This window comes from Physella acuta, unplaced genomic scaffold, assembly GCF_028476545.2.
Source record: "Physella acuta isolate Inbredline_101_S28 unplaced genomic scaffold, ASM2847654v3 ptg000891l, whole genome shotgun sequence".
Lineage (NCBI taxonomy): Eukaryota > Metazoa > Mollusca > Gastropoda > Physidae > Physella > Physella acuta.
Window position 1 is genome coordinate 51687 of NW_026732408.1, and position 18411 is coordinate 70097.

At 30.5% G+C, this 18411-nt stretch overlaps 1 protein-coding gene and 1 non-coding gene across 7 annotated transcripts in view; one reads left to right on the plus strand and one right to left on the minus strand.

Moving 5' to 3' along the window:
• The window catches only part of LOC131952835 (eukaryotic translation initiation factor 4E transporter), a 37735-nt gene extending 20249 nt beyond the window's left edge, over positions 1–17486 (plus strand). For 4 of the 6 annotated variants that reach the window (XM_059315718.1, XM_059315719.1, XM_059315722.1 and 1 more), the window contains exons 17-26: positions 539–639; positions 808–956; positions 6127–6208; positions 7566–7692; positions 7820–8082; positions 8275–8377; positions 12340–12707; positions 12933–13092; positions 13259–13474; positions 14159–17486. In XM_059315718.1, coding sequence (XP_059171701.1) covers positions 539–639; positions 808–956; positions 6127–6208; positions 7566–7692; positions 7820–8082; positions 8275–8377; positions 12340–12707; positions 12933–13092; positions 13259–13474; positions 14159–14328 — 1739 coding nt within the window. In that variant the 3' untranslated portion in view covers positions 14329–17486. The remainder of the gene's footprint in view (positions 1–538; positions 640–807; positions 957–6126; positions 6209–7565; positions 7693–7819; positions 8083–8274; positions 8378–12339; positions 12708–12932; positions 13093–13258; positions 13475–14158) is intronic. The other 2 variants (XM_059315720.1, XM_059315723.1) reach the window with 1 other exon arrangement.
• On the minus strand, positions 11504–11575 carry Trnah-gug (transfer RNA histidin (anticodon GUG)). The gene has a single exon. It is a non-coding gene; the product is annotated as a tRNA-His (tRNA).
• Positions 17487–18411: the final 925 nt, after the last annotated feature.

Genomic DNA, 18411 nt, shown 5'->3' on the forward strand with positions numbered 1-18411 from the left:
ACTGGTTAACTTTTTTTAAAAATGTAAGCTGACATTAAGCAGTATTTAAATGCAGCCTAGATACTAGTTATCTATAACTAGAAGCCTACTAATGTCATTAATCATTAGACTAATTTTTAATAAATTTTTATTTTTGACTTAGTAAAGTAGCGTCTGGGGGTATGTTCCGCTTTTTGGCTTCAAATTCCTCTTTTTAGGCATGACTGTTCCTACTTTTGTCTGTATAGTTTGCATTTTAATACTTAATTTTAGAAAGGACAAAAATAATTGTTTTTTGCTAAGCGCTATTGTCTAAGTTAGATGCAATTGCTCATTATATTTTAAGAAATGCAAATTTGTTAAATTAACCTATACAATTAGATAAACTAGGAACATAAGTTTTAACTTCAAATGATTTTATAAATGTTTTTAACAGAAAGAATTCCTTTTTATAAAGGCAAACATGTATGTGAACAGCACAAATAAATGCTTTGAGCTAGTTAATTTGTTAATGTAAGAGTGTGTGAATAGAAAGTAAAATTGTAATTTGCTATTTTAGTGTTCAGTCAACAACCACCATTGCATCTTAGTGCACCATCACCAATTCATCCTGGCCAGCTTAGTCCAAGGTCATTAACTGTAGCTGGAAATACAATGTCTGTAAGTTTTCCTATTTATTTCAAACAAGTTTTCAAGCTATTTGAACAGCAGTTTTTTTTTTAATTTCTTGAATTTGTCATCCACTCTCAGTCGCTGCTAATAAACATTTCTAAAAAAAAAAAATTTTAAATTGTAGTACTTAATTATGTTAACCATCCTTCTTCCCAGTCACCAAGTGGACTACATTCTCCTGTGTTACCCAGAGTATTAAGTCCTCAAGAATTGTCAGCTCATGCCCAAGCTGTCATGCAAAGTGCTCTTATTAAAAAACAGCTGCAGGATCAAAATGAGCGTTATTTAAAGAAACAACAAGAAAGGTATATTAAAATTTCATATCACTGTTACTTTCCAGTTTCCCATTCTCCCTAAGATTTTTAAATTTCTGAGAATTGTTTTAAAATCCAAAATAAATCAAAACAATGCTTACAAACCCCTACTTTAACTTTCTTTATTAAAAGTTATATGAATCTTGGGATGGTACTTAAAGTAAAATTTTTTTATTAAAATGTAACTTTTAACAGTTTTAGTAATATTAAGCTTACCTTGTGTGTCTAGCTATTTGAATTTACACTTAATGCATGAAATAGTTTTGTTTTATGCCTCTAATTGGTCTTTTACACATAAAGTTGTAATATCTTTATCATTCTTTTTTGTTTCTAGATCTGTTATATATACAAATTGTACAAAAACATACACTATATATTGCCTACATGCCTAAAATTAGTTAGTCAGAAAAGGTAATAAATCTAAAAATATTAAAAGACTAAGTACTGGAAATTTCCTGCTTTTTTAAAAAATCAGAAATCTTTTCAGCTGATCCATTTTGCTACCCATATTCGAATAGTTGCATCTTCACCTCCTGCTTTATGACTGTTTTGCTGATTTACATAAGAATGTGATTTACTCAGCAACTAGACTATGTCATTTAGGGGATGAGTAATAGTTATTCTACTTAGTGTAAATTTACTCAATATACTTGTTTTTTTATACAAATTTCTGATGTAGGCTTACTATGTGGTTACATGATCAAGATGGTCCTTAAAATAAATAAACCGGGAGTGATCTCCCCTAAACTTTCTCGAATATTCTTATATTAAAAAAAACAGGGTTTGGGAACTCGGGATATAGACATGATTTTTAATCCATTTTAAATACTTAAACTTTTTAAAATAGAATAAAATCTCGTGGAAAAAGAATTGCACACCAAGTGAACGCCAAATAAAGATGTGCATAATAGTGCGCAATATTACTAGTACTTTATAAATTTTCGTGCATTTTTTTTAAGAAATTGGAAATAGCGTAAATTACTAATTCGGTTCAATGGAAATTACTCAAAATTTGACAGAAGGTAGAGAATTAGATCGTTTACTTACATGTGAAATTTTATTTATCTATCTGAAATAGTACTCAAGTTATAGGCTTTTTAAAAATTCAAAGTAGAAAAAGTACCACTTCGGGTTTTTGGAAATCGCTCTAAAGTTGATACGGATCTACGATTTTGATAAAATACTTGTGTATGAAATTTCATCAACCTAGCTGTAACGGTACTCAAGTAATCGTGTTTACACACAGACACACACAGACATACAGACAAGATTGCAAAATTATGTTTTGCCGTATCAGTGAGGTGTAAAACGTCTAGATTTGTAAAAATCTCAATTTTTTTTGCACGATTACAATGCTTTCTCTATACTTCGTATATACGAGAAAGTAAAAACTGAACACCACCCCCCCCCCCCCCCACACACACACACACCACCACCACCACCAGTATAAGATAATTGTTGCAAAAGTGGGGTTTTCATACATGTCATGTAAATCTACAGAAATGTAACCTTCAACACAAAACAAATATAGGACAGGAAATAGATTTGTACAGCAAAATACATAATCAATCTTCGCCGTCGATAATCTTAACCCTACATTTTTGGTGATTTTGTTTATATTGATAGATAGAACAATATCTTTGCAAGCTTTGAAGGCAGTATTTTTGTGAATTTGTTTTGATATTTTATGCTTCGGCAAAGGATGCGAAGTATGCAAATCATGACGGAAGGGATCTACTTGGGTTTACTATGTACTATTAAAATAACCCAAGAAACAATTTTTTTAATAATTTTGATTGAAATATTGTGTTAGGACTTTTTTTGAGTGATTAGGAAGTTGAAACTAATATATACTGAAAAAAAATGCAAAAAAATCACTAAAAATGTATGCTTTTGTAAAGAAACGAAATTTTTTTTTTCTAAGTGTCATTTTTAGGGTAAAATAGCTCAAAATTAGCTCTCATTGCAATCACAATAACACAGGTTCTGTTAGAATGATATAAATCTTTAACATAGCGTAATACAACAAAATACCATCAGGGTGAACTAAAACAATTAGAAAATAATAAAAATGGATTTTGGCAAAAAAAATGTAATGTGAGACCTAAAAAATGTCAAAAGTAGGGAGTAGACTTAGCTCTTTATTTTATAAAATGTGAAGTTTCAAAGACATAGAAGTAAGAGACTATGGTTAACTTTCAAAGCTGTGCTCAATGAATATGTGCACAAAATTTCAGATAAATATCTCAAGTAGTTTTTAAGTTATAGTGATTTAACTGGTACTATTTTGTTAATAATTGATATTTTTGAGAAAAAAGCTAATAGTGAAAAATATACTAAATTTGGGAAAAAACAAGAAAAGCAAAAACCATACAAAAATGTCATTTTTTAAAACCTCCCAGTTATATAAATGGCATCTGGACCCTCTTACTCAGCATTAAGAACATGTATCTAAGTTCTTTTTAATTTTTATGTTGCCAAATTGTGCATAATATAGTTGAATTACGTCATTACTCTAATTTAAAAAATACTAAAATACTAGCAATACATGATTAGGCAAAATAATTATACAGAAATGTTCAGAATTGAATTAGTTTCAGAAAAATAGGTTTTGAAAAATCAATATTTCTGACTTTAATAATGTGTATTGGGGGTGGGGGGGGGGGGTGGGTTTACCTGCTCTTAAATGATTTTTTTACATTAAGAAATGAATGTTGTAATTGTTGCTTTTTTTTTTTTTTCGATATTTTAATTTGTATATGAAAAAAACAGATAGAATTACGATACCTTGGCGTTGTGGGAAAATACAGCTTTTATCATTTTTTATTTCAGCAGGAATACAAATTGTTGGTTTCTACTTCACGGCGTATATTTTGAGATCAGTTTAATGAAATCTATTTAAATTTGTAAAAGATGTTTTATTTCGCCCTTGATATAATTTTATTTTTTTATTATAGCGTTTTTCTGTCATGGCTAATTGATCTTGGCCCTATGCACCCACACGTTATAAAACTAGACTTAAGTTTTAAAATTGAAGTTTACTTTTGACTTAAAGCCGTTTGTTTTAAATCAAAATTAATTAATAATGTAATTATTCCTGATTAAAAAATTTCCGTCTAAAATCTGGTCGCTAACCTAATTCTAAAAATCGATTCTTTACTAGTGTTTCTTAGATAAATATAGCCACAATTGTAGGAACACATGAGAAATAATGAATTAATATTTCTTCAAAGCTATAGCCAAGAGAAAGTAGAACTTTTTAACTCTGTAAACTATTAATCAATCGAGTAATGGCTGTTGAAGAAATGGGAGCCATTTTACTTTTTTTAAGGGTGACCTACCTTTATTATATATGTTTAAAATTCATAATTGTGGTATGAAGCTGAGTAGCAATGTGGCTGACACGTTTTGAAATTGGGTATGATACGCCGCAGAATTATTTTTTTAGAACCTAGTTTAATTATTTTTAACGTAAAATCAAAATGTACTTATTAGTTGTGGATTTTAATTTCATTATAGATCTAATCACAAACTTAAATTTTTAAAAGTGATTTTGCTTCTTGATCTAGCGTATTTTTAAAATTATGTAGGTTAGATCTAGATCTATAGGACAACTGTGTCAGTAAAATAAGGTCACCACTCCCAGATTCTTAGGTTTTAATTATGTTTGTCATTTGATGTATTATAAGTAGCATTTAAACGACTACATCTATCATTAAAATTGGTTTACTGGCCAGTTCTAATTATACATTCTGTTCATTACCAATTCTAATTAAATCATATCAGGCCCTAACACCCAGGTGACCAACACTACACTATTTGAATTAGGCCACAGTCGTAACTTTTAATGTTTATTAAACAATTTTAATTAGCCATGTAAAAGCTGCAACCATAATAAAAATTGGCTAACAGACATAGTTTACTAATAATGTTTGATATTTATTTAACTGTTATATTTTTCATCTCCATAGTGTTTCTAAAAGAACTTTCTTTAAAGGGAGGGCTGTCGTTTTTTTTTACAACAATAATTATAGAAATAAGCTATAAACTGGTATATTTTGTAAAGTTTGACATAATAACAAATAAGTTTATGCTCTGGTGACATTTCAGTAATTATTTTGTTGATATTGCAAATTAAGTGGATTCTTAGACCTCACTACATTTCAGTTGAATGAGTAAAGTTAATCTACATTTTGAACATGATGTAAATGTTAAGTGCTATTATTTTTTTTATATTTTTGAATTCCTCGATTGTTAAGCAACAAAATTGATGTATAATATGCCAATATTTGATACTTTGAAAATTGATTAAAATTAACCCTAAAAGAAGACATTTGACAATTGGATCGGTTACCTGCCATATTCAAATTCTGCGTTTGCAACCTTTAGGGTTCCCAAATGTTTAATTTAATATTGAAGTACTTAATTTTAGAAAATAACTCCTATCCTGCATTTAAAAAGTAAAACTAAGACTGCAGTGCTCATGCTTTAAAAATAAACCCAGCTCAACTGTATTAATACCTACACTGGGGACATCCATACCATAAACTACATCAAGATTATTTAGGATTATTATTTTTAGAAAACCTCATTATACTTTTACAATAGTCTGAGCCTCCCCTCCAGATGACCTAATAAAATTAGTAAACCTACTTATTTGATAAGTGAGTGGCGAGGTTAACAGAATTAGAGGTCATGAACCTGAGTAGGCCTTTAGTCTTTTGATAGTTAATATTGCAAAAATTCATCATATGGGTACAGAAAAATAATACTTTGTTTCAACATTAAAAAATAAGTGTTTAATACTTTGCTTAAGTTTTTGGTTGGTATTGGAAAAGGTGATAAACATTACTGAAATATATTTGTATATCTGTTCATGGTCACACAATTCATGATATTGAAATGGTAAATTAGAAGCAAGTTTTGAGAGGTCTACTAAATTTTTATAGACATCCACGTCGGGGGGGGGGGGGGGGTGTCAAAAATTCAAAATCTGTGTGGACGTATTAATTTTTTAAGAATCAATGTTTTTTTTTTCCAGCTTTAAGTCATTTTTATGGCCATTAGGAGAGCAAAAATGGCTGCACTTCAACAATGGGGGGGGGTATTTTTAACTATGCTTTTTGTTATATTTGATGTATACACATTTAAATGATTTCAGAGCTAGGTCACCTAATCAACTTAATTTTGTAAAACCACAACCAGCTGCTCATCCAGTACTCCCACCAACCCCTCAGTCCAAGGTCAGTTATTTGAATGTTTTAATTTCAATAAATGTTGTCAAGTTTTTAGGTATTTCATTTTAAAAATACATAAATGTTACAAGTTTAACAAAGTATTAACTTGTTCTTAAAGTAATTTTTGAAAACTTTTTCACTGTTAAAAAGTACATCAAAAATTTGCATTTAATAGAACATCTTAAAAGGATGCATTCTGGGGAAAATGTTTTGGTGTTGATTAATTAAACTAAAGAAAACATTTTTTTCAATGAAAATAGCAGCAGTGGTAAATCTTTTCCTGATTTCGGGGATATAAATGGTTAATTAAAACAATTATTCTACCATAGGTTTTTTTTTTTAAATTTTTTTTTTTTCAAATGTAGAAGATATTAATTAACAGTTTTTTAGTTCAAAATGACAAAAAGCAAACCATTTATACTGATCCTTAAAGCATTATTTGTGTATAACAGTGGTACTCAATAAAAATGAAAATTGAAATCTATGTTCTTTTTATGATTAAAATATTTAATGGTAAAATGGTTGAACTGTTATCTTATCTACTACTATAATTTTTGTGTGTCATCTTGTCATTTTTGCTAGCTGTGCAGTTATCTATGATACACTTTATGCACTATTGTAGCAACTAATAACCATTCCTGATCCCTATTTCATTCAAATCATGTGTATACCTTGTATACATGAAGTTGACTCTGGAAGTAATGTGGGGTGGGGGGTGCAAGTACCTTATAGTCATCTAGATTAACTATTTTAAGCATCAATGCTAGAAAATAATCTTATCATTAGTTTAAAATCTCAACATTATACATTAAAGTGCATTCTATACACATTTACATTGATTTTTAACTTGTTTGTTTTTTCTAATAAATAATGAAAATATATTTATTTTCTACATGAAAATAGAACTAGCTACTCCAACTTTCCCATGTGAAAACACTTTAGATTATAATTTTTAGGTAACAAATGTTTATTCATTTTTCTACTAAAATTTTAGATTAAATATTTTTTTAAAAACTTTTTTTAATGCATAAACATAACTGTATAGACACAGCCATTATACATTAGGTTTTATTTTTTTTTAAAGTGCAAAATCAAAATATGCTTAAAAACAGCGTGATCCACTATTACAAAAGCATGACGTAGATATACAATTCAAAACTTCATTCAGCAAAACAAATATGTATCAGAAAAATGGATTTGAACATTGGTACCAAAATTTTGGTACTACAAGCCTGAGGGCCAATGCTGAGAGCATTATTCCAGTCTTAAAGAGTTTGTTTTGATCAAAGAATCATCAACCATTTCACCCTTAAATGATTGTATTTTATAAACACAAAACATAAATACTTTTGTTTTATAATAGTGGATGAAATTTCAGGGTGCTACGGTAGACACATTTACACCAACTTCAGTGTTGCTTAAAATGCATTCTGACAAAGCTATTGAAAAGGAGAAGCATGCGCTAGAAATTAAACCAGACTTAGAAACTGGTAAAGTAACAATTTCTAAAACTTTGTCTACTTCATGATTTAGCTAATTACTTAAAAAAGCTTTTTGTAGTTTAAAATATTTATGAAAATCACAGCTGCATCCATATTGTATAATTTTCTTATTCAGATAAACCAAGCATTACTGAATATATGCCATCAATGCATGATTTAAATGCAGCAGGCCAAAATGATATTATTGACATGAACACAGTTGAAGAGGTTTCACATAAATCTGATGCTAAACTTGCTGGGGACCTTAGTGATATCAGCTTCTTGGATCCAGTTAACCCTAATCTTGTAGCCATGTCCAACCAACTTGAAAATATGAGAATTGGACAAACAAACATATTACCTGGCACTCTCTCTCAGCCAATGTCAGTTGAAGAGAAGGTGGGTGGAGGATTTATGGTAATGTATTTGCACTTTCTAACATATATTTATTAGCATAATAATAAATATATGGGTAAATTTAGTTACTAAAAATTACCAGTTGATACAAGATTAATTGGTAACAAATTCTAAAGAAAAAAAGTTAAAGGTGTTCAATGATGAAGAATTTAACCCTTCCTTACATTATTTCAGCTTAAACTGTCAGCTTTGGCAGAGAAACCAGGATACCTTTCTCTGATGCTTGACAAAGCTAGAGCTGGACAAGGAATAGGACAAGGAAGGCCTATAGTAAAAGGCAAGTCCTGAGATATTAACAGTTGTATCCCAGAAAACAGTGTTTTTATTTATAGTTTGACCTTATCCTACTCACATTTCTTCTGTAAATAACTAAAATCTCTGACTATCTATAACAGTTCAATGGTCAACTAGAAATGTTTCAAGTCTCACTAACATTTGTTAGGGTGTCACTAAAATATCTTCACCAGTTACATCTTTTAATTTACTATTCTTTGCTAAACTTATATGGCCAGTACATCTAAATATTTATTTGTTCATCCTTTTATTTAACAATGAAAATTACTTAGTTTTTAGGCAGAAAAATAATTTTATAAATTTGTTTTATCTTATTCTGTGTATTTAAAAGACCATGTGCGCACTTCTTCTCTCCCTCTCTCCGCAACATTTTTGAGGCAATGTGATTAGTATATTCAGCGATGTATGAAGACCTTAATGATACAGACTTTGTTGAAAATATGTTGGATGCTTCAAATGTATAAACAAAATTTTATTTAAAAAATAAAATGAAAATAAAGGCATATTCAAATGTCGAAATATATTTTTAATTATTGAACCGGAAAAGTGTTTAATGTTGTGACAAAAACACACAAAAAAACATCTCACATGTTTAAACTACAGAAAGCACACAAAACTGTCATCTTCCAATTTTAGAATTTGAAGAAATGAACTATTTCATTAAAATTTGATTTAGATCTGTAGATCTACTTATCAAGACATACGCTGTAACATGTATACAATTTTCTCAGCCAAAAGTAATACAAATTACTTTTTAAAAACAACATAAATACCATTGAACAGCAGGGTTTTCAACATAATCATTTAAATCTCTTAATCAGTGTGTTCATTTAATATGATGTTGTATTTACTAATAATGTATACAATTTGTTTTTTCTAATAGGTACTGGTAGCCTATGTTATTTTAAATGTGTCTGATTTTTATCTACTTAGTTATTTCTTTGGTTTGTCACAAATATTGTTCAACGTGTAGTAAAGCACATTGCGTTTTGACCAATAACTATTTTATATAATATTTTTCTCAAACAAGTAGAAGATTTTAAAATGTATATGCTAATAATTCCCGTGTAACAGGAACTGACGGCTAGTAATTTAATAATGTCCAAACCTAATTTTAGCCTCATTCTCTTAATACCAATATTATTCTAAACACGAGAAAAATGGCCCGTTGAGGAAGGCTGATAGTGCTGTCTCTTTTCTCTTAACTAAAACCACCCCACCCCCCCCCCCCCCTTACACACCCCCCCCCCCCCCCCCCCCCCAAAAAAAAAACCATGTCTACCGCCCCATTCAACAAAATATAATTATATACTTTTTCCAGTGTCCGCCCCCTCCCCGAAAATTCTACCCCCGCCCCCGAAAATTTCAAGTACCCCCACCCCTCTCCGGGGAGGAAAAAGTCTGAAAGAAACACTGGTGTCGCGCTTAGCCACTACCCGAAGTATTGCATTAAAGAAATTGCGAGAAAACCACTTTTTAGATTAGACACATTAATTAGGCGGTAATTTTATTATAGAGTATCGATTACGACATTTCTTTTGAGTTTGGGGGGGGGGGGGGGGCTCAGACGTTCTTACGCGGGGGTGGGGCTTCGCCCCTACCCGAAGAATTGTATGAAAGAATTGTATAAAAGAAACTCTTCACGCAAACCACTTAGATTAGACAAAATTTCCTTTGTATTCAATGTTTACTCGAGAATCAATGAGTCATATTACTGCGTGCACTCTCCGGCTTGCTCTAAGCTAAATGTGACCGCGTCATACTTCATTTTTTTTCGACTTACTATGCAGGTTTTTAATTTCCTTGTGTTTTCTCTAGAGCGTTCTTGTCAGACAGATAGATAGATAGATACATAGACAGACAGCGAAACTATTAGTATTAATTCCCCCTAGCTGGCTATTTTGCCATATACACAAATGTTAGAGTTGAAAAAAATGAGGCTTTTTTTTTCTTTTGAATAAATTGATAATGAAAATCATTTAAGCAAGAGAAAATTCATTTACTTTATAATATACCAATACTATATTATTGTGGTCAGCATCTAGAGTCTGGACTAGCCATTTTAGTGTGCAGCCACTCAGATTGTGGTTGTAAATGTTTACACTTAGATATAAGGTGTCATCCTTTTATGTCTAGTCCACATGTTGATTTAATATCGAAGTACTTACATTTTAAAACAAACATAAAACTCATATCCTGCATGTAAAATGTGAATTTAAGACGACAGTGCTCCTGCTAAAAAAAACATTGCAATGTGTAAATCTAGCACTCAGGTCGTACATACCATATGTGACATGTCATGATTTTTAATTATTTTTATCTCCCCTGCCTCCCCAATGTTACTAATCTTCACTAAAAGCCAGGACCCAACACTATGATGTCACACCTCAGCCAACTACACTTCTCAAAATTGTAATCTTAAAAATGAACAGCATTTTTTTTTCTAAAATATTTACTGAGCATTGTCAACATTGAGTAGACCTAGTTTCCTTTTATTGAAATTTTTATAATACCAACGTAAAACAGCTTAAATTCGGTTTCTAACATTTCTGCAAAAGCTTGGCATCACACTTTCTGAAATCCTCCAGCCCCTCATTTATGGACAAACCCTAATTTAAAAATAAAATACTTAAAAAAAACTTTTTAAAAACCCACGTTTTTCTTGTGGACTAAAAAGTAGAAAATAAATTTTTCTTTTGTGCTTCCTCGAGCTGTGCAGGTTCTTGTGATGACTGACAAAAAACGTGTGTACGTTCACCATCAAATTTCCCGACCCATCTGCCCGACCCACGTTTTTTGTCAGTCATCACAAGAACCTGCACAGCTCGAGGAAGCACAAAAGAAAAATTTATTTTCTACTTTTTAGTCCACAAGAAAAACGTGGGTTTTTAAAAAGTTTTTTTTAAGTGTTTTATTTTCTCCTTTTTAGTCCGTTGCTACACATGAAAAACGTGGTTTTTAAAAAGTTTTTTATATAGTTTATTTTCTACTTTATCTAATGACTTGATTAAGTATGACTTGACTAAGTGTTTAAAAATACACGGACTAAAAATCTTGAGCGACCGATACGCTTTAAACAGAGAAAGGGCGTAATTTAATTAAGCCTACATGCCGTGACCAGGATTCGAACCTGGGTTGTCGCGGCCACAACGCGAAGTACTAACCACTATACGATCACGGCCAGCGCGCTCAAATCGATTGGGGCCAAAGTAACTGTGTCAATAGGCCTCCAGTCTTGTCGGTATGTTTAGAAATCATGTCCTCAATTTTATGGTCCTTGGGGCGTAATTTAAGCTAATTTAGGTCTCTAATTGCTAGTTTTTATGATTGCATCTGAAATTGTTAGGTGAAAATAGCCTGCATTCCAAATTTCAGATCTCTAGAGCAATCAGAAGTGGGCTAATTTTCGTTGTCAATTTTAACAACAAACCCACAAACAAACAAACGCGAAGCTGAGTTAAGAAAAACGTGTTAAAAAGCACCTTTTGAAAGTGGGCGATTAAGTAAACAAATAGAAGCCATGAACCAGAGGAGGCCTTGCCAGTTATTAATTTGAAAGGCCTAAATGCTAATATTAATTATTAAAATACATTCGCGTACAGAGAATTATACTGTTAGCAACCCATGGTTGTATTAACATTTCTGCCTAACATGTTATGTCTGAATCAACCCTCCTCAACCAGTATAACTTAGCCCTAATAGATTGGTAATACAAATTATGGTTGCTTATCTACACACAAGCATAACTTTAAAAATCAATGTTTATAATTTAATACGTGAAAGTAGACTTGACTATTCATGTTTCCAATAAACATTCTGCCAGACATTCATTGTGGTTAATGATAAAATGCCTGAGAATCTTTGAGAATTTTAAAAACTATATCTGCATCAAGAATAATAGATTATAACATGTTTCTTTATAATTAACTTACGTTTTGTTTTTAGCATCACAAGAAATTTCTCCTGAAGAAAGATCCCTTTTGCAACACCAGAATGTGCATGGCCTACAGCCACAGATATTTATGCAGCAGCCTCCTTCAGTAACAAACCCAGTTGGTAGACCAGTGACTGGAAGTGGGTCTAAAATACTACAGTCTTCAATGAATTCTATAACCATTCAAACTTCTACAGCACCCCCTTCCAGCTTACAACAAAATAACATGCCTGGTAAACAAGTATCTGGAAGGGCTATAGTTGGAGGGAGTTGTATTCAACAAATGGCTGGAGGTGCTTCAAATAATTCTGCACAAACTTTGGAATTGATGCGCATGCTAGAGCAGCAACAATTGCAACATTTGCAGAGACGACAAGTGGTATGCCTTATTGATTAAGTTGTTTACAATCTCGTGTGCAATATTAGGTAATTTTATTTTGATCCTGCTCTAATTGTGAAAGTTGAACTGCAGAAATTATTGTTTGACTGGTAAAATGTCTAAGTCAAAAGAGGCAAACTATAGCAAACATATCTACTATTTACTTCAAAACTATTATTGTGTAAATTCCTTATTCTGGTAATTATTTGTAAAAATAAATTTCAGACTCAAAGTATGGGTATTCCTCCACCACCAATGGGCACACCAATTTCTCATTTGGGTCCTCCTCCTGTAGGGGTACATATGACTGGTCATTTTCCAGTAGTTGCTTCACCAGTTCATCCAGCTACTAATGCAATGATGATGAATCATCAGTTTGCTAGAGGTATGTATATTTTCTTCCTTTTCCACCTCTTTTGAGAATAGCTTTGTTTCTGTTTTTTTTTTGTAAGGGAGCTTTTTGAAAAGTAAAACTTATTTAGCTGTAAGCTATGTTGAGACATATACTTATAAGAACATGCAAGCTGAATTTTGGTAATTTTTTCCCCCAGCTAATGCAATAAATGTTCAGCAACGTAATCAGCAGATATCTCAATTTATGGCAATGCAGCAGACAAAAACAACCCCACAACATAGAATTGTAAATCCCATGCATTCAGTTGTGCATGGAGCACCCATTAGTCCTCACAATCAGGCTGGACCACTGTCACCAGCTGCTCTAACTGCAACAATTCAAAGAGTTGCATCACCACATGGAATGAAAATGAGTAAGTTAAACTTAGTTGTAAATGGTTAATAATGAAAAATTGTGTGTATATTTTTGACAGTTATATTTAGTCTTGTCGCAGTTTTTAAAATCCTTATGGGGGAATAAAAGCACATTTGTTAGGTTAATTCTTATTATACTTCAGTTGAAGTGTCTTATGAATAATTGAGTTTTGCCAGCTTTTTTCTTTTCAGAGATGTAATTTTGAATTGTTTTTAAACTTTTTAATACAGAAATCAGATATTGCTATGAATTGAAATTTTCTGGCAAAAATGTTAAACAGCTCAGTGTTGATTTTTAATGTAATCTAAAAGATAACATTATAGGCTTGAAAAAAAAAACATTTTTAGGCGTCAAGACTGTTTTTATATCCTGTGTTGGTCAGTTGTTTTTTGTGGTCTGCCTTGGGTTTTTGTTTTAGCTTTTTTAGCAAGTACATTAATGAGATGCAAAATAGAATCTAAGAGTACACATAGTTAAACAGAGGAATGAATTGTTGGGGGTTACACAATTGTTGAATTAAATATAATATTCCTGGTGGTATGATTTGTATTCCAGATATGTATGTATGTATATATATATATGTATATATATATATATATATACCATAAACTGTTTGAACATCAAAGATGTAGGATTTTAAAGCAAGGTTACCTGACTTAATAATCTAAAAATATTTTTTCAGATGGTCCTATGCCATCCAGTACTAACATAAATGGAAGTGGCAAAGGTGATGTTGGTGGCATTCAGCGTTGGTTTGGCTCAGATATTCTAAAGACACAGCTTTCCAGTATGCCCCCCCTACCTACCCAAGGAAGCCATGTAATGACTGTGGATGAATTGGAGAGGAATTAGAATTAAGATGTGGTGTAATGTGGGAATACATTTGAGGAAGTAAATTGTTTTAGTTTATTATTGTGTAATGTATTGTTTAATCGGTGAAAACTCATAATTCAAACACAATATAAATTTGAAAAGTTCTAATGGATCTAATCATCATATTCATTCCTCTTTGCACTATTAAAAATAAGTGTAAGGTTTCTGGTAAAGACAGACCAGGCACAAACTGTCAGTTCCTGGAGCTGCTGAACTCCATATAGTAATGAGATATTTTAGTTTGTAAATAGTGTTTGTTTCCAAAATGTTTGCAATTTTTTGTTGATCTTGTTAAGATTTGTTGAGCAGATTGTTAATATTTTTGAAATTTGAACTACATGTATATAATGTGTGTGTGTGTATATATATATATATATATATATATATATATATATATATATATATATAATACACTTTTTAAAATGTTTTTATTTACCCCTCCTATAAATAAAATTGGCTTTTGGTTGTTGTGTTGTTTAATTCACTAATGAGGGCGTTGTATTTTAATTACTTAAACCTTTTCATAAATTAACTTGAGGTTGCAGCACACCTCTTGCAAAGTGCATATTAACTATATCAAAAAAATTAATTTAAAGCTTCTTTTTAAGCATGCATGTTGAGGGTTACAGCACACCCTATCAAAGTGTTAGGTGTTTTTGGCACACACTATACAAAGTGCCAAATTGCTGTTGATCTATGAGTATGAATGATGTAGGAATGAAACAGGCTGATTCTTACCTACTTGTATAGCTTTTTAGTGTTAATCAATCTAAAAAATACTAGCAATAACTATCTCCTAGAGTGAACATGTCTGTATTGAATCAGTGTAACCATAGAATGAATACTGAATTGAACAGCCTTTTTTTTAATTATAGCACATACTTATTAATGATAGCTGCATATTTTTTTTTAAAAGATCCATATTTAAATGAATGCATGATTTCAACAATGTATAACTGTAAATAGGTGTTTCCTGTAAATATAGTAAATAATAGAACTTGGTAGCTTTTTACATAAAGTTAGCTGTTATCTGTTCAAAGTGTTAATTTAAAAAAAATTAAAATTGTATTATCTCTATAGATTATAAACATCAACCAGAATTACTCTCAAAAGTGCTAGTTTCATAATTTTTCATTTAGCTGCCATTAAATCTAAAGATTCCATTGAATTTGTTATTCATTTTATTACATTTTTTTCATCATGTACATATAAAAAGCAGATAGCGCCTTTCTTTACATGTACATAATTTTCATGACTAAAGTTGTTTTCACTGCCTGATTTAAAATATAATTTTCATCATTTACTAACTTAATTCTTTTAAGTTATCTAACCTTAAAGTTTTTCTTTCAAATATGTATTTTATTATGTCAAGTTACTTATATTATTGGTTGTATAGATAATTTTTTCTCTTGTTACAGTTGTGAAATATTTGTCTAGATGTCTAAATACTATTTAGGTAATGGTTATGTGAATCAATTTTGGCATGTAGCTTTGTTTTTGTCGATATTGTTTCACTAAACATACTTGTTTCAATTTTTTGTGTGAGATAAAACCCTATTTCTCAGTTGTTGCATTTCTAATTTAGACCTTTGGTTGCAATAAAATCACAACCTGAGTTTAACTGACCAGTTAAAAAACTTAGTTATGCATATATTTTATGAAGTTAACCTTCAAGGTTATTACGATGTTTAAAAATGTACATATGTACAGTTGTTGTGCACATGTGAGAAAGTTGGATTTAAATTTATTTGCTATTTTCATTTCAACAAATGAATATATAGCCTTATATTTTCACATGTATTAATTTTTTATGAGCCTAAAAGTGTTTTTCTTATTTTCCTGTTTTCTTTTAAAATAAATTGTCATTTACATTTTTGCTTTATGAAATTATTTTTGTGTGGTGCATATAGATTTTTTAATAAGAAAAACAAACTTAAAAATTGAAGGATCAGGTTAAAATAAGTAAGTTTTTTTTTAAGTGTCTTGAATTTTATTTTGCTCAAAGGTATTTGAATGTCAGCTTTTCTCAAACTAGATAGGCCCTATTTGTCACATTGTGATAAGATGTAAGTACATTTTTCTTATCATATATATTGTTTCCATTTTAACTTCCTTGTAAAGTTAGTCAATCGAGAGCGAAGTCAATTGAGAGCGAAGTATTCATTTTGTAATTTTAAAAATACTAAATTCCTTAAAATATTTGCAGCATATAATGAAATGTAAATGCTACCTAGAAAGTTATTTACCTTGAAAAAGGTTAGATGTGGCTTGAATTACCATTGGTACAGTTTACCCTCTCTCCTTTTCTATACATTCATTATCTGTTACAATTTTTACTTTTTATTCCCAGTAATCCCAGGCCTAAAACCTGGTTAGATCAGAAATAAAAAACTTTTTAAATTGTATATAGAATTTTAATTTAAAGACCGAATTTGAAATAATTTTGCCACAATTTACTAACAATTTTCAATGATTGTGGAAAAGTTACATTCCATGATCATAATTCATTAACACATTTGTTATGGGGAGGGATTAGAGGAATTTAAAAATCACTTTGCACTGATTGATTTGTACAAAACTTTAACCACTACCCATAGACATGAGTGTTGACAGTTATTTCTTGTATGTGATTTGGAGTGTGAAAATGAAATCACCTCACTTTTTATTTATTGCTATTTTAATTATATATTTCAACATCTTTTGGATGTTCCAATTTGGATTTTTTTTTAACTGAAATAAAAGTTAAAATTCACCTTTGTGGATTTTTGTAAAATTATTAGTTTGATTAAAAGCATTCATTATCAAGACAAAGCAAACCAATGAGAATGTTTCAGCTCTTCATTTGAGCTTAAGTAAATGCATGAGCTTTGATTTTTTTTAATTTTTTTTTTTGTGTTAAAAATTATCAAGTTTATGCTGATCAGTCTCTGGAGACAAATCAATTGGACAGGTTAGACAATCAAAATATATGAAAAACAAGATTATATAAAGACCCTTAAGAAATGAGCATTTCCATCCCTTTTTAGTACAGTGTAAAAATAAGATCAATCACAATATTTTCTTTTGTATATTATTATCAAGGATATTTGAATTGCTTTTTTTTTTTTAATTAAAGGTCATTTGTTTCTTGAGGTATATATTTTTGTTTTTTATGCATTTTGATGGAAATAAAAGAAGTAAAAAAAATAACTTGTAATAAATTAGTGATTCACAACAGCAGCAAAAAAAATATTTCAATTTTTAATTACAACTTTCCCTCAATTAATTTACTTGGGGAAACTTGTTTACCAATCATGTACTTTATTTTCTTAAACCAGTCATTTAAATGTAAACTATGTTCAGGGATGTTCTCAAACCATGAAAATAAATAAGCTTTTTTTTTGGACCAGACACAATAGGCTTTGTATATGCAACTCTAATTTATTGCAAACAAAAAGGTTATCTTGCAACAGTATTATACATTTTAATAGCTTAATATAACCTAATATCTGAAAGTCCCTTTCAGTAGCATTTTATCCCTTTCAGATCTAGGAAGTTATTTTCCTAAATTTTACAATCTAACAAATGAAAATATTTTTTCCACATTAAACTAATTGAAATTAGAGATCTATATTCTCATCTGTTTTCTTAAAGATTGGCTTAAACAGTTTAGCTGTAGTAATTTGGTAGGGTCTATTTTTTATTTTAAATAAATAGTGGTTTGAAAACCATAGCTTCTTGAAAAAACTTAAGCCAAATAATCATCTTGATTATATCCAAGTCAGGACTTTTTATAATAGCCTTAGACTTCTAAAAATAGCTAGTATTCTTTCTACTCCCCCTCAAAGTACATGGTGAATTCTCATTTGTTTAGGTCAGTGTTTCTTAACCTGGATTTGATCGAACCCCAGGGTTTTGGCACATCAATTTCAGGGGTCAAGACAAACCAGACTCATGATCCACGATCAGATTTAGTCATTGTGTACTATGGAAGTACTAATTAGAAAATTTTTTAATATAGAAAACACTTAAGTCGCTGAAAACAGTTTGTCCCCTGGAGACAAATGTTCAAAAAGTGATTAG